The following is a 14,432-nucleotide window of genomic DNA, read 5'->3' on the forward strand; positions in this document are numbered from 1 at the left end:
AGAATTTATAGAAGCAATGCATCAAATACTCAAGAAATAGTATTTATCAAATCATGCTAAAGATGTAAAAGTAACATGACATACATTGTTCTCTAAAATACTATTAAGAAATGCAGATCTACTACTCCGTTAAGGGCACACACCTGCTCTATGCATACATCTCATTTCAACAGAACAAGCCATTTAACTGCACACGTCCCTTTGACTAGAAATTTATTCCAAAAGTACCACAATCAAAACACAGACACTGTTTTAGTAAAAGGTGGCACAGACTTTAATTTTTTAGATTTGCAGCACATTCTACAAAGACACTAGAGGGGACAGAGAGAAAGAAAGATACAAGAACATGGAAGAGACCTGCCACAATTGTTTTTTTTTACAGAGAAGCTTTTATTTCCCCCCAACTTTGAAGAGAAAGGTGTCTAGAAAGATCCATCTAAAATGGTAAAAATGCTTACAAACAGACGTACAAAACAAGCGCTAGCAAGATTTAACGGATCCCAATGTCAATGGAGTATAAACGGTCAATCCATCTTCTGAGGTTTTACGAATCTGAAAATCGGGTTGAGAAAACTAGCACAAAAAATTCCCTCAGGAATGAATCCTTTTTCCCCACCCTGAATACCCCCATTTATCAAATCAAAATAGACGTTCATCCTTTAAATAAAACTGTACTGATATTAAAACTTTAAGGAACTGAACTCAATATTTACACTTTCCCCAAAAAGTCTCATCATCAAGAAGACAAGATAATGGGACAAATTCATTGGCAAAAAACCCCCACAACTTAAGATTACATTCTGCATGTTGCACAGACGAAGCATGCAGCTCTGGTAAGGCCAACAGCGGACATCACAGATGGGCTCCCTCTACTTACGAAACAGTACAATCAATAATGGAAAAATCGCGTGCAGAAAGAAAATGTTAAAGAAATAAGAGGATCCACTTGCTTTTGAGAAAACTTTCCCCTCAAATATGTTGTCTAAAAAATATTGTTAGGAGAACTGGCAGGGAGCACATCTACCCAAGAAGCAGAGGAATGTAGGCTCTGAAAACAAGTTGAAGTGAATGGGTATGGCAGTTTGGCTTGGATCTCCACCCTCTAGAAGAACCGACCAGAGTACTGCTTCACGCTGAAAGAGGAAACGACACGGTTGAGACCACAGACAAAATCTCATCGTGCTGGGACAGTTCAGCCAGCGGCCAAATGATTTCGAATCTGGACATGCCGTTACAATAAACAATACAAAAACTGTATATATAGTATTATAATAAAGTAAATACAGTACTGACAAAGCATGAGTACATCTAGTTTATAATACACTGTGTAGAAACGCAACGCACCTGTATTTAACGTACCGTAAACTCTAGTGTGAAGGCGCACGATTCGCCGTCACTTTGTTTCACACACACGCAGCGAGAGAGGGAGAGAGAGAATACAAATAACTATTGTGATACATATCAGTTACACTGTCCACCTATGAATGTGCAACTATGAATCGTTCTCAAAAAGACCAATCATTTACACCACTTCACAAAGTAAATAGGGTCAATTATGATTTAAATTTAACAACATGACTTCACTGTATACCCAAACAATAAGGTGAGGATATCATAATACCATGGTACAGACAAGAGACAGCTTAGCATTTTGCATTAGAAAGCAGTCACACTAGCATGTTACAGTAGAAAAGCTGGTTTATGATCGGTTTACCCATGCTATCAAATCAGCTTGAATTCAAACAGAGTATAAGCCAGCAGTGACATGGTCAGAAGTGAGTTCAGATGTTAGTCAGAGTAGGCCTCTTCAGTTAGGATGGGTGAAATGTGTTTGAGGGTGGGGGCAGATGATGCTGGGCCTGTGCTGTAGGGCAGACCGTGATTTGTTGTCACTTCATCTAACTAACAACAACAAAATCACAAGTCTTCCACACAGAAGCAAGCCAGCGTTCACTCCATTCTTCTGGGTCCCACTCATTTGCCCCTTGGTAAATTATATTTGGATTTGATCCCAAATGGAACTAATATAACAAACCCTTCTGTACACATTTCACAAAAAGAAAAAAATAGGAAACTCCACCTGAAGTTGGAAGCTGTTAGGTCAGGCAAAAAGAAGTGCATGAAACGGCAGTCAAATGTATATGAAGCATAAAGAAAGTGTGAAGAACTACTGAAAATACATTTTAGTTCCAAATAGTAAGCAAAGAAAGACAGGCAGTTGGAATTAGCAGTTTAGCACCTGTATTTTCACCATAACAAAATACAAGACTTAATATACTCAGGAAGCTGTGATTTTTTTGGTTAAGTGTAACCTTGTGTTCAAACCAGGTATGACAACAAAGTAGGTAAATATCTTCTTCTTTTTTTTCGGTCCTAACTAGCATTGGGAATAGAGATTCTTATTCAGAATTGGTTCTATAAGGATTGTTAAATGAAACTATTAAGGAACTGTAATTGTTAAGTGAATTCAGAGCCCACACTGAATCTCACTGGTCCAAAATTGGAAAGCTGTCGCACCTGAGTAAAACACATGAAGGTTAGGTGTCAGGATGGGGTTGTGGTAAAGTGCTGGAATAGGCTCACCTGTTCTGTAGTAGATACTGGGCGTTCTGAATCTGGTCCTGTGTGCCTGTGATGGTAATGATCCTGTCCTCTGAGCCCTCCAGAGGCTCGTCGATTTTAATAGATGCTCCCGACTCATGACGGATCTGCTTGATCCTCTGGCCACCTTTGCCAATGATAGAGCCGGCCAGCTAAAACAAGACATGAAGTAAATGTCTCCCATTCCACTAAAACTAAACTAAAAACAGTGATTGAAATACTAACTCAAACAACAAAAATACATAGTTATGTCAAAATCAGGTAACCAAACAGATTTCCAAATTCAGATTAATTCTGTTTCAGAAGCTCTCAATTTGATTTTGATTTGATTCAGACTGATTTGAGTATATTTCAGTTATAATGTCCACTTTGCTTACATAAAAAATAAATCTTTCGGCTAAAGCCCAAAGTAGCCAAAGTATGGTTTTAATGTGTATGCTACAAACAAACAAAATGAACAAGAGGACCAAACTATGTGTTCTGCTGAACCAACTCAGTCAATTGCAGTAACACACTGTATAGCACAGTGGTGCTTAGCAGCTAGTGCTGTGTTCAAAATATCGATACGACGATGTATCGTCACAGAGATTTGACGATACGAGTATCGATACAGCTGGCCCTGTATCGATATCGTGGCACGTGTGCAGCAGTGGACCGCGCTTAATTTGTTTAAAATTTTACAACGTTTAAAATGGAGTAGAAAAGTGCGAGGTTTCTAAAAAAAGAATGAATAGAGCATATATAGGCTACAACAAGGTTTAATCTGGCTGCAGAGGAACACAACTGGGTTGCCTGATACAAAGAGACGTAATCCCCAAAACAAAGCTTCCCACTTGCGCAATTCGGAAATATCTGCTAAGTGTGTTACTTATCTTTGTCAACCTGGCAACCCTGTGCACGTGCTCTCTCTCCACTGTGGATAAACGCGCTTGCTTTCTGAAAACAGCGGTTAGCTTGCAGTTTAGCGATGTGCACTTCAATACTCTATTCTCAGAAAAGTGTAATTCATCTACTGTTCATTTACGACACACACACAGAGAGAGAGAGGCTGTGTATGTATGTATGAATTAGCACCTTAAGCGAACTTGTGGACGCGTCGAGTATAAATCAGCCTTGAACGTGTGTGCGTTAGATACAGTGAAGACAGCGCGTTAGTTTAGAACTCTTCTAATTTTTATTTTTATTTGTAGAGAGTGTGTTAATTTGTGCAATGATAACCTACCAGCAATGTAAATTATTTTTTAAATATATTAGAATGAGTACATTACAATATAAATTTATTAGAACAGGTACATTATTATTTATGGGCTTAAAAAAGATGCAAGCAATCAGAATATTGTACCTGGTGGGGAGTGCACAATGTAAACATGAAACATATGCAATTACCTATATTGTACTGTGGTACAGTTATGGAGGCCCTTCATAATGCACGGTCAGCTGCCTGCTCTGCCAATAGTTACAGCATTGCAATCAAGCTGAGATCAAATAAAATATAAATATTAATTGAAAAAAAAAGTACACTTACATTTAAATGAAAATTAGAAAAAAAGTTTAAATACAAAAATGACAAACTGTAAATTAAAGCAAATACAAATAAAAAAAAAATTGAAATTAAAATGAAAACTGAAAACATAAAAATAATACCTAATTACATTGGAAAAAAATATGGTAATAGAATATAAAGTAACACTGCTGCTTAGGTGTGGGCAAACTGAGTTTGAATCAGGTCATTTCCCAATCCCACTGTTTCAAGTCACTCATTATCTGCACCACCAAATAAAATTCAGAAGTGAATATTAAAATAATTTAAAAACATAATTAAAACACAAACTACAAAAACCTTGTGATTTTCTATTTTTGCAAATGTTGTGTCATTTTGCACTCACATCTTTAGGGATAGTCACTTGTGTTGTAATAACAGGCCCACCAATGTCACTGTAAGAACCTCGACCACCTGATGAAACAAACATCTTACTGGGAGTCAGCCAATGCCTATATGTAGGCCTCTCATTCACACTCTTATTCAAGCAGTATTAATATATACAATCCATAATCCATTTTCACAATATCTGACATACTCACCAGATTGGAAGGGCTCCCAAGAAGAATTATTGTCTTCAGATGAAACAAGAAAAGAAAAAGAAGATGGAAAAAGTGATCAAGATATCAGAGCTATGACAGTAAAGGATAAAGAGAGAGAGAAAAGCAGGAAACGCTACACTATTGAGGAGTGCAGTGCTCCGTTTGGCTGGAGGTAACCTTGAGCTAGTGTGTATGTGTGCAGCTGAAGAACACTCACCATATCCACCTCCACTCTGTGGTAGAGAGAAAAAAAACATGGAGTCAATTCAGAGAGCATAAGCGTAAACTCAAAGCACATTCTACATGGGTCGCTGATTCTTTAAGCTTTCAATCTGACACGTCTATTTAAAATGAAAGCAATAAACCACTCGAGGTTATGCAATACAGTGATTTTTACCACGGTTAAAGGGGTTTTAGGTCACTGCTTTGCCACACACCTAACATTCCTTAACCACTGTAAAACCATTGTAATGCCTGGGTTCTAAGCATACTGATTATTAAAAACTGTGGAATGACAAAAAACATTTTTATTTGCATTGACATTTTTGTCAATTAGACATTTATCTCATTTTTTATTATTGTAATCTCATTCATAAAAATTCACAATATTTAAATTTCCATTGGAATTGGAAGGAACAAACATTATGGTATCAGGAATCAGAAGACGAAAATGTATTAATTTGTCATGAATTTGCAAGAATGCCAAAACAGCCTTTTTATTTCTATTTTAATTTTTTATATTTTTAAATGCAAAATATAAAATATTTGAAAGAAATAAACTAACATTTATTCTATAAAAATGAATTGCATCATTGTTATTAATTTTTTTTTTTTTTTGTAAGAAACGTGGCCTGGATATGTTATTATGAGACTGAGCTCAGCTGTTTTACAGCGGCTTTTATTCAGATTTTAGCGTTGAATTCGACATGCATGTGCTGATACTCGATGTCTATGTGGATACTGTGAGGCTTGGCATCTTCCAGAACTCTCAACTCACTCAGAGCAGCAAAGCCCAAAGTTCATTGGCGAGTGTGATGGCTTTCACCTACGTATTTAACTGCTCCTTGGTAACCAAGGCAACAAGTGATTCAAAAACCTGTTGCCAAGCAACAGCAGGCCAAACCAGTGCACTAGGCATAAGAGCTCCACATATGCATCTATTACACTGTCACTTCAGAGAGAAAGAACAAGCCGTTCCACTTTTTTTCTGAAAGTGCCCATTAATGGAAGAAAAAAAAATCTCTATCCTTCACAATGATAGATGACCATCAAATGATGAATCTCAATATATGCTGCAGAACTACAAATTCATATTCAGATGTTGATTTATGCTCACCATGCTCTCGTAGCGGTCTCCAGGTCGCCCCCTTCGGTCACTGCTTACAGGAAGAGAGACATGCTTAATTTTATGTGCTCATAATGGGCACGCTTCTGAAAGCTCTGAAAAAACCCAACATCCTGAGTGGCCTACCAACAGACAAACTAGAACACAGACATTAGATAAAATGGATAAATATTTACATTTAAAAGGCCATCATTTGATTGCAAATTTTAACTGAACTGATTACAAAATATATTTCATATGCCGATTATTTCATTAATGGAAAACAGGATTTGGTAAAAAATAAAACTTAATTTTAGAAGAAGAAAAAAATCATAGGGCCTTAAAAATGCTATTTTTGTTCAACTTTTAATAAATTGCAGTTTAATATTGTAAGTTTCATGATTTCAAACAATTAAGACATGCTTTTTGATGAATACAATTTAATTTAACCATTAAAGCAGAGTCTAGAAACATTTATAAAACAGATAGTTCCGGTCCTTGATTCTGATTACTGATTCTGATTCTGATTAGTCTTGATTACTCTACAAACATACACCTTTGTTTACTTTGTGTGTTGCTCGGCAACCACTTTGTTGGAACCACAACTGTTTCTGAGGAACTACATTGTTTGGTGGAAGAATACTGTTTTTATTAATATCATTTTATTTGTTTGTTTTAATTTTTGAAAACTTACTACGTATATGGAATAACCGTTTTATAAAAGCAATAAGCCCCGTGAAGCCATGGTTTACAGTGAATTTATAACAGCTAAGGGGCGTTGTTAGGCACGATGCGAAGCAGAGGCTTATTGCTTTATTAAATTGAAAAAAAAACAGAAAAAAAATCTAACGGAATTTGGAAAAAAATAAAACTGATTTCATAGGGCCCTACTAGTCATTCATATTCACAGTGAAAAAGACTTTAAATTGAAAATGTATTTTTACAGAAAGATTTATCAACATGATGTATGTCAATTTTGTTTTCTATTTGACCAATAAATGTAACAGCTTTTAGGACACACATAAACCCATCTTGAGTCCTGCTAGTAGTAAAATTAATTTGCTTTCTCCTTTTATCTTGGTTTGGAAAGGTGTAGTGTGCCAATAAATATTTCAGGTTAACTGGTATTCATTTCACACTCTTTGTGAAGTTTTGCATTTTGTGATTTGCTGCTCATTTTTGTTTTGCTCCTAGTGCGACTAGGGCGTAGGTCAGTTAAATCTACAGCTTTTCCAATTACTTACTTTGGTCTGTCATCTATATTGCTGTGATAGCTCTGGTGGGAAAATCGATCACCTCTGGAAACAAAATGTAATGTAATCAGTTATTCCTTTCCCACGAACACAAATGTAGTTCTATGCTGGTATAATGCATAATATACAAGATATGACAGATTGGCCAGTGAACTCCTAAGAACTGCATTGATTCCCTCATTCAACAATCCCTCACAATTAAAACACAAAACAGCTGTGGAAAAGATAATAAAAGGCACCTGATTGCAACAATTATAAAAAAAAAACACATTTACATGTAATTTTATTTTATTACAGTTATAATTTATTGATGCCCTTATTGAAAAACTGTAGGTTACTGCAGGTTGAGGAAATCACTGCTACATTCTCTTACCCTCCTCTAGGTGGTGGTGGTGGAGGCAGAGGCAGATTTCGGGCCCTACTGCTCCCACGTCCTCCTCTGCCTGGTAGGGGTGGCGGTGGTCCACGACGAGGGCTCATATCATCATAATCCCGTCTGGATGGAGGCATGGAACGACCTCCACGGCCTGGAGGCATGCGATCGAATCCTCCTCTGCTTCGCATTGGGAACCCACCCATAGGCCGTCGCCCTCTATCTTCATACATCATGGTGAAGCCGCCATAATCATAGGTCTCATCATAAAAGTTTGGGTCATAGGGCTGGGCTCGACCTTTAATGGGAGCCTACAGATAATGCAGGACAAATATAAGCTTTATTTACCAACCAAGAAGAAACTTTTGGATTTTGCTACAATGTCTAATGAGAAGAAACTGTCAGTATGTAATCATCTCACCTCTGAAATCAGCTCTAGAATGACCTTGATGCACTCAACCACACGCTCAGGTTTACCCCCGACTAGCACTACACGGTCAGTGGAGTGGGGGCAACATTCCTGGAAGAGCTTGATTGTAGTCTGGGTATTCTTAAAAATGAATGAACCAATTTTTCATTGTCAGGGATATACATGTGTTTTTTTTTTTGTGAAGCCGATTAAAATTTTAAGCCACCTGGTTACTAACTCTATTTTACAATATGTGGTATTTTTAGTACTGTGCTTACCTCCCTCAGTTCCTTGATCTTGGCACCTTTGACTCCGATAATGCCTCCGGCCAAACTCTGATGAATCAGCAGGCGCAGCTCACAGTCAAAATCAGTCCCACTGTAGTGCTGATACTGCCAAACATACAGAGTAAAGGAACATTTAAGGACACATGCTAACCAATAGACTTTTTGTCACATCCACATCTTCATGCATACATATGCTGCCGATCAAAAGGTTTTTACATTTTTAATTTAAGCATTCTACATTTTCAAAATGTTTTAAAAGAAGTATTTTATGCTCACCAAGATTGCATTTATTTTATTAAAAATACAATAAAACAGGATTACAGAGTTTTATTTATTCCTGTGATGGCAAAGCTGAATTTTCAGCAGCCACTACTACAACAGAAATCCTTCAGAAGTCACTCTATTATGCTGACTTGGTGCTCAAAGAACATTTCTTATTATCAACATTGAAAACAGTTGTGCTGCCGATTACTTTTAGAAAACTATGATACTTTTTTTTCAGGATTCTAAAAAATATTAACAGAGCAGCTTTTATCTGAAATTGAAATTTTGTATCAATGTCCTTGTCACTTCTGATCAATTTAATGTACTTTTGCTATATAATTAAATATAAAATTATTACAAACACTTAATTACTAAAAAAGCTTTTTTTTTGTAATCAATCAAAAACGACTACAGTATAGCTTTACATTATTTTGAATAGAACAGTGTACAAAGTCTTATAGAAAATTAAAGTTGTTATAGACTGAAAATCTCCAAATCATATGCATTTGAAACAAATATGTACACAAAACACTAATGTTGATTTAATGATGTCTTTAAAGGGGTCATCGGATGCCCATTTTCCACAAGTTGATATGATTCTTTAGGGTCTTAATGAAAAGTCTGTAACATAGTTTGGTTAAAATTTCTCAATGGTAGTGTAAAAAACACCTTTTTTACCCTGTCAAAAACAGCTCTTTTCAGAGCGAGCTGTTTTGTAGCATTTTCCTTTAAATGTTAATGAGCTCTGCTAACCCCGCCCCTCTCTTCGAGCCACTCTCTGAGGGACTGTTTACTTTAGCCACATTCATCATGAAACTTGCTAATTAGCACATTATTAGGAAAGGCGATTTGCAAAGATTCATTAAAAAAAACCTTATACTCACTTCTTCTGTAGGTGAAGCTGGATCACAAATAATTTGAGCGAACATAGATGCATTTAGGCAGATCGGGGACGCATTCTCTTCAAAAAAAAAAAACGTAATCCACTGCGTCTTCAGTGGCTCAAATGTTGGGTGTAAATGACGACTGCTATGTTCATTATTACATCCAACAACAGAACACCTCAATCGCTTAGGAGTCATTCTTGTCTACGTCTGCTCCGGCGGTGAAACAATGGCAGACTGATGACAGCTCCCTCAGCGCGGGTCTAAGGTAAGACGCCAGTCCAGTCTGTGCTGAAATGCTACTGTCAATCAAACTATCATGGGAGGGGCCTGTTTTTGTGACGTCACACAGACAGGCATCTGAGATCGGCTCGATTTGAGAAAGGGGTAAAGATTTTAGTAGATTAAAAAAAAAAAAACACTGGGTGGATTTTTATCATTATAGGGTGGTTGTGTACACACACTGCCAACACACATTTCAGTTCAAACAACTTGTAAAAGTGCATGTAGCATCCGATGACCCCTTTGAAGGCTTTCAATACTGGGTTTTATATGCTCACCTCCTCCAGGGTAGGGATGATCTTCAGCAGAATCTCACCAATAGTCTCTATATCTGCACTCACACTCAGGATACTGTAGCAGCACATCAAGCCAAATGAAAGACAAAAGCAAAACAAACAGGTACAAAACTTTAGATCCTGAGCCCTGCTGCATACCACAAAGCAATGAAGAAGGGGGACATAAGACTTTGAATCAAAAGAAAGTAAATTAAAAAGAGGACTGCTGAACACATGTTTTAAGTCTTCCAACACTGGACTGAGATACGGGCAATTGACATGCACTCAGTTCTCGCACATTCAATTAATACAGGCCTTGAAGAGATGGGTGACAGCGGGAGGGCTGAGACTGAAAAGGCACTGTATGGCTACACGAGCCAAGAGAGAATGAGAGAGATCAAGACAGGCCTGCTTACCACTATCCCACCACCAGAACATTTGGGGGAGAAAGAAAAAAAAAAAATCAAAAGTATCTTGCAAATCACTCTATGGTGCCATCAGCACGTACATTCTCTCAACGACGAGAGAAACCAAACCAAAAACTAACAGAAAAAGCAAAAGAACGAGGCGAAGGGGAGGGGAAGGGAAGAATGATAGATTTATTTGCAGATAAAGAGCCTGAGCGTATCTGGGCTAAGAGGGAAAGAAAAAAAAAACAAAGGGAAGGAAATGCAGCACCAGAGAAAAATCAAAGACAACAGTGATGAGTGACAGAAAGGGCTGCGGTACGGCGCAAACTCAGAATCATGGACAGTGATGTTGGGAACAGTGAGGGAGGGGGGCTCAGGGGTTGGGGGTCAACAAGGACAGAGCGAAAAGAGATGGCCTTCTCCACAATTCACCGTCAGTTTCAACAAATGAAAATAATCATCCAAACTAGGACTGGGCAGTATGATGATATATGATGAGATATTTAGCTGTTTTACGTCATATATATTTGATTGTGTTAATGTGAAATAGACTGTTTTAAGCTACTGCAAGGAGTAATGCAAAAATACTAGTGATGCACCAAAATATTTGGTCAAATTAAAGTAAACCTGAAATTAAAGTTTTGATTTAGACAATAACTGAAAATAAAGTTCCTGTAATTAAATTTGGAAAATTGAACTCTTTATAATAAATAATAACCAGTAGGGCTGCACGATTAATCGAATGCGATTGTCATGCATATCTCGTCAGTAAAGCCGGTTCTGTGATTAGTAGTAAATCTCCAGCACGTGCTTTCAGATGGAGCAGCATTTACTACACAGAGCCGTAGTTCACTGACAAGCTACGCAAACAGCTTTCATAATCGGGAAATTCGCGATTTCTAAGATTTCATAATCGCACTATTATATCGTCAGCAATTGTTTTTTTTGTTTTTTTTGCGTAGCTTGTCAGAAAACTATTCGAGTTGAAATTTTTGAACTTGCGCAAAAGACGTGATTGAGGCGAATATCTCGCGTTCGCGGCAAACGCGTCGCGCATTTCGCGTCATTTGCGTCGCGAATTCGCCTCTATTCGCGTCTTTGCATTGACTTTGTATGTAATCTACTCGCGCGAATAATCAAATCCGCGTCTGGTGTGAACACACTGTAAGGCACGCAACATATTTCATAGTATTCTAAGCAGTGATAAAGGCTATGTCGATTAGCATTGCATTATTATATACTTTATTATAATAAAAATTATAATAAGACGAACTCAGATAAACCATATATTGTAGTAGTCGTGTGTTTATTAGTCACGTTGAATTAATTAAATCAGTTAAATCTTCTGTTTATTCAGCAACCGCTATAGGGATTGCTTCTGCGGGGCGTATTTGGAGTTTCCGCGCGAGAGCGCCCTCTGGCCTTCGGATGGAGATTTACTGCTGATCACAGAACCGTGCTTCACTGAAAGATACGCATGAAATCACAGCCTATGCCTAATCGTGGATTTATCGCCTTTGCGATTTAATTTAGATTAATCGTGCAGCCCTAATAACCAGACGTAGTTCTTCGTAAACAAAATTTTACATGGTCATGGTAAAGTGCATCCACACTGGCCAACTGTTGTAGCTTTAGCACATTGCATTTATTCATGTAGTATATTTTAGGTTGCTTAAAATTTAGGTGCATCACTACAAAATACAGAGAGACGAATGCAACATTTAGTTGTTTGTGGTTACTGAGGAATGATGCAACTTCTCACATTAATATTGAATTCAGTTGATATGTGGTCACGGGTGTTCGTATAAATGCATATATTTGTATTTATAATATTGGTTTTACATGTGTTACAGCTGTTATTGCTTTCAGACTTATTCATATGTTATGAATAATCTGATATTTTGGTTTCATAAAAAGTAATTTTAATTTGTAACTGCAGCATGGTTATATACAGTGGGTACGGAAAGTATTCAGACCCCCTTAAATTTTTCACTCTTTGTTATATTGCAGCCATTTGCTAAAATCATTACTCATTAATCTACTGTCCAATTTTCTTTTTTCTTTTTTGAAGAGACTATGCAATGAATGCTCAAGAAACAGGGCTGGACAGATCTGAAGACAGTTTTTAATGTAGAACCACTGGGCAACAGTGCTTCACACAGGACTATGGGTCAGCTCAAGAGTCAAGACATATGTAATTGGGTTTTCAAAGTGGGGGAGAGTGAAAGAGAATGCCTTCAAGAACAAAGTCGAGAAGTGCTTCCCCTTTAATACACAATGTCAAAGACTCACAAAATAGCCTCATTTCAGAGAGCTTGTCTGTCCAAATGAGCCAACCTATAGCTACAAAACGGAAGATCTGCCCTCAAGATCAAATGCAGAAAAATCTTCGCAGGATTTTAATAGGATTGTAATGGACAGATTGGTGTCATGAGTTTTGATTTGTGTGATTTCAAATCCGACTGATTCGTGTTTTTGCTGACAAAGCTGAAATGCTCACGAAAACAACTGTTGGATTTGAAAACGCTGTCAGAAGTCTCGTTAAAACTTGACCATTAGAGAACTTTGCTTAAAGGATCATAATAAGCATGGAGCATGGTCTTAATACTCACATCTGTGCGTAAGGCTTTAATGTTCTTGCCTCCCTTTCCAATCACAGCCCCTGCATTCTGAAAACATAAAATGACACTTCTAAAAATGTAATCTATATCAAAGAAATGGAGATGAAAAGTGCATTTGTATGGCTTCACTCACTTTGCTTTGGAGCAGCACCCTGAGCTCTACCATTTCATCTGTGTTGCGGGAGCGTTTGAATGCCTGTTCCTCATCCATATCCTCAGCAGGGCGCTTGCCTGAGGGAACACAAATCTGGCACATGAGCCTCAACAACAATTAAGACATTCCTGTTTATCAAACTGCTCGTTCTGAGAGAATGCCATTACGGAATCCAAAACCTGAGAAGAGATGATGCCAACCCCTCAGAGGACCTCAGATGATGCCAACCCTGAAACAACTTACAGAACTACCACATTTTGCTATAAGTTTGATTGCATCATATAATAATTGCTGTTAATAGTGTTCATCGTCTGTTTGATTACGTCTTTAATTGATTTTTCCGTACATTTCTGCCATATGTACATTGACTGACAGTCACCACTGATAAGCTACCACTAAATATTGTAGAAACTTAATTTGCTGTAAAGTTGCTTTGCAATGATTTGTATCGTGAAAAGCGCTGTACAAATAAACTTGAATTGAATTGAACTGAACATAACCAAGCACTAGTGACTGAAGTTCTCATTCAATTTGAGGACTTACAAAAAGCAGTTTAAAAAGTAACCATCTTTCTACCATATTATGTTAAAATCCAAATTTATACATATATGGTAGTGTATAAGGCAACCACTTGGGAAAATGCTTCTATTTTGGATTTTTTCCTAATTTAACACAATCATTCATATAAACATACATTACTGGGGGGAATATATGTCGAGCTGAAAGCTTAAGCTATTAGGCCATGTAGCGTCTGGACCACTCAAACACACAATATATATTTTGTTTTTATATTTATCAGAATGCATCAGAACATGTCTGTTGCCTTTTAGTCTTTATTTATAACTCTTTAACAAGGACGTAAAAAAAAAAATCCCCATGTAAAAATTAGGGATGTAACGATTCACTCAACTCATGATTCGATTCGAGTCACGGTTTTGATTTCACGGTTCGATTCGAGTAACGGTTATAATTTTTTTTACAAAATGAGATTTAAGACAAATTATAAATTAAATTTGTCCTTTTATTATTGCTTTTCTTTCCTTTTAAAATTAGAGGCAACAACTAGGGCTGCACGATAAATATCGCACAATATTTAATGCGCATCTCGTCAGTAAAGCCGGTTCTGTAATCAGCGGTAAATCTCTACACGTGCATGCTTTCACGTGGAGCAGCATTTACTACACAGAGCCGTTGTTCACAGACAAGCTGCGCA

General features: G+C 37.3%; 1 protein-coding gene across 1 annotated transcript in view; it reads right to left on the reverse strand.

Moving 5' to 3' along the window:
- Positions 1-369: 369 nt before the first annotated feature.
- Positions 370-14,432, reverse strand: part of LOC107728199 (heterogeneous nuclear ribonucleoprotein K-like) — a 16,697-nt gene continuing 2,634 nt past the window's right edge. Inside the window, exons 3-16 of the mRNA XM_016538296.1 lie at positions 13,199-13,296; positions 13,057-13,113; positions 10,350-10,402; positions 10,038-10,110; positions 8,321-8,434; positions 8,055-8,183; positions 7,634-7,944; positions 7,252-7,305; positions 6,020-6,059; positions 4,901-4,916; positions 4,684-4,716; positions 4,488-4,555; positions 2,584-2,753; positions 370-1,133 (exon numbers count right to left, since the gene is read on the reverse strand). Of these exons, the coding sequence (XP_016393782.1) occupies positions 1,103-1,133; positions 2,584-2,753; positions 4,488-4,555; positions 4,684-4,716; positions 4,901-4,916; positions 6,020-6,059; positions 7,252-7,305; positions 7,634-7,944; positions 8,055-8,183; positions 8,321-8,434; positions 10,038-10,110; positions 10,350-10,402; positions 13,057-13,113; positions 13,199-13,296 (1,247 nt within the window). The 3' untranslated portion in view covers positions 370-1,102. The remainder of the gene's footprint in view (positions 1,134-2,583; positions 2,754-4,487; positions 4,556-4,683; positions 4,717-4,900; positions 4,917-6,019; positions 6,060-7,251; positions 7,306-7,633; positions 7,945-8,054; positions 8,184-8,320; positions 8,435-10,037; positions 10,111-10,349; positions 10,403-13,056; positions 13,114-13,198; positions 13,297-14,432) is intronic.

This window comes from Sinocyclocheilus rhinocerous, unplaced genomic scaffold (assembly GCF_001515625.1).
Source record: "Sinocyclocheilus rhinocerous isolate Xijiao unplaced genomic scaffold, SAMN03320098_v1.1 scaffold847, whole genome shotgun sequence".
Taxonomy (NCBI): Eukaryota; Metazoa; Chordata; class Actinopteri; order Cypriniformes; family Cyprinidae; genus Sinocyclocheilus; species Sinocyclocheilus rhinocerous.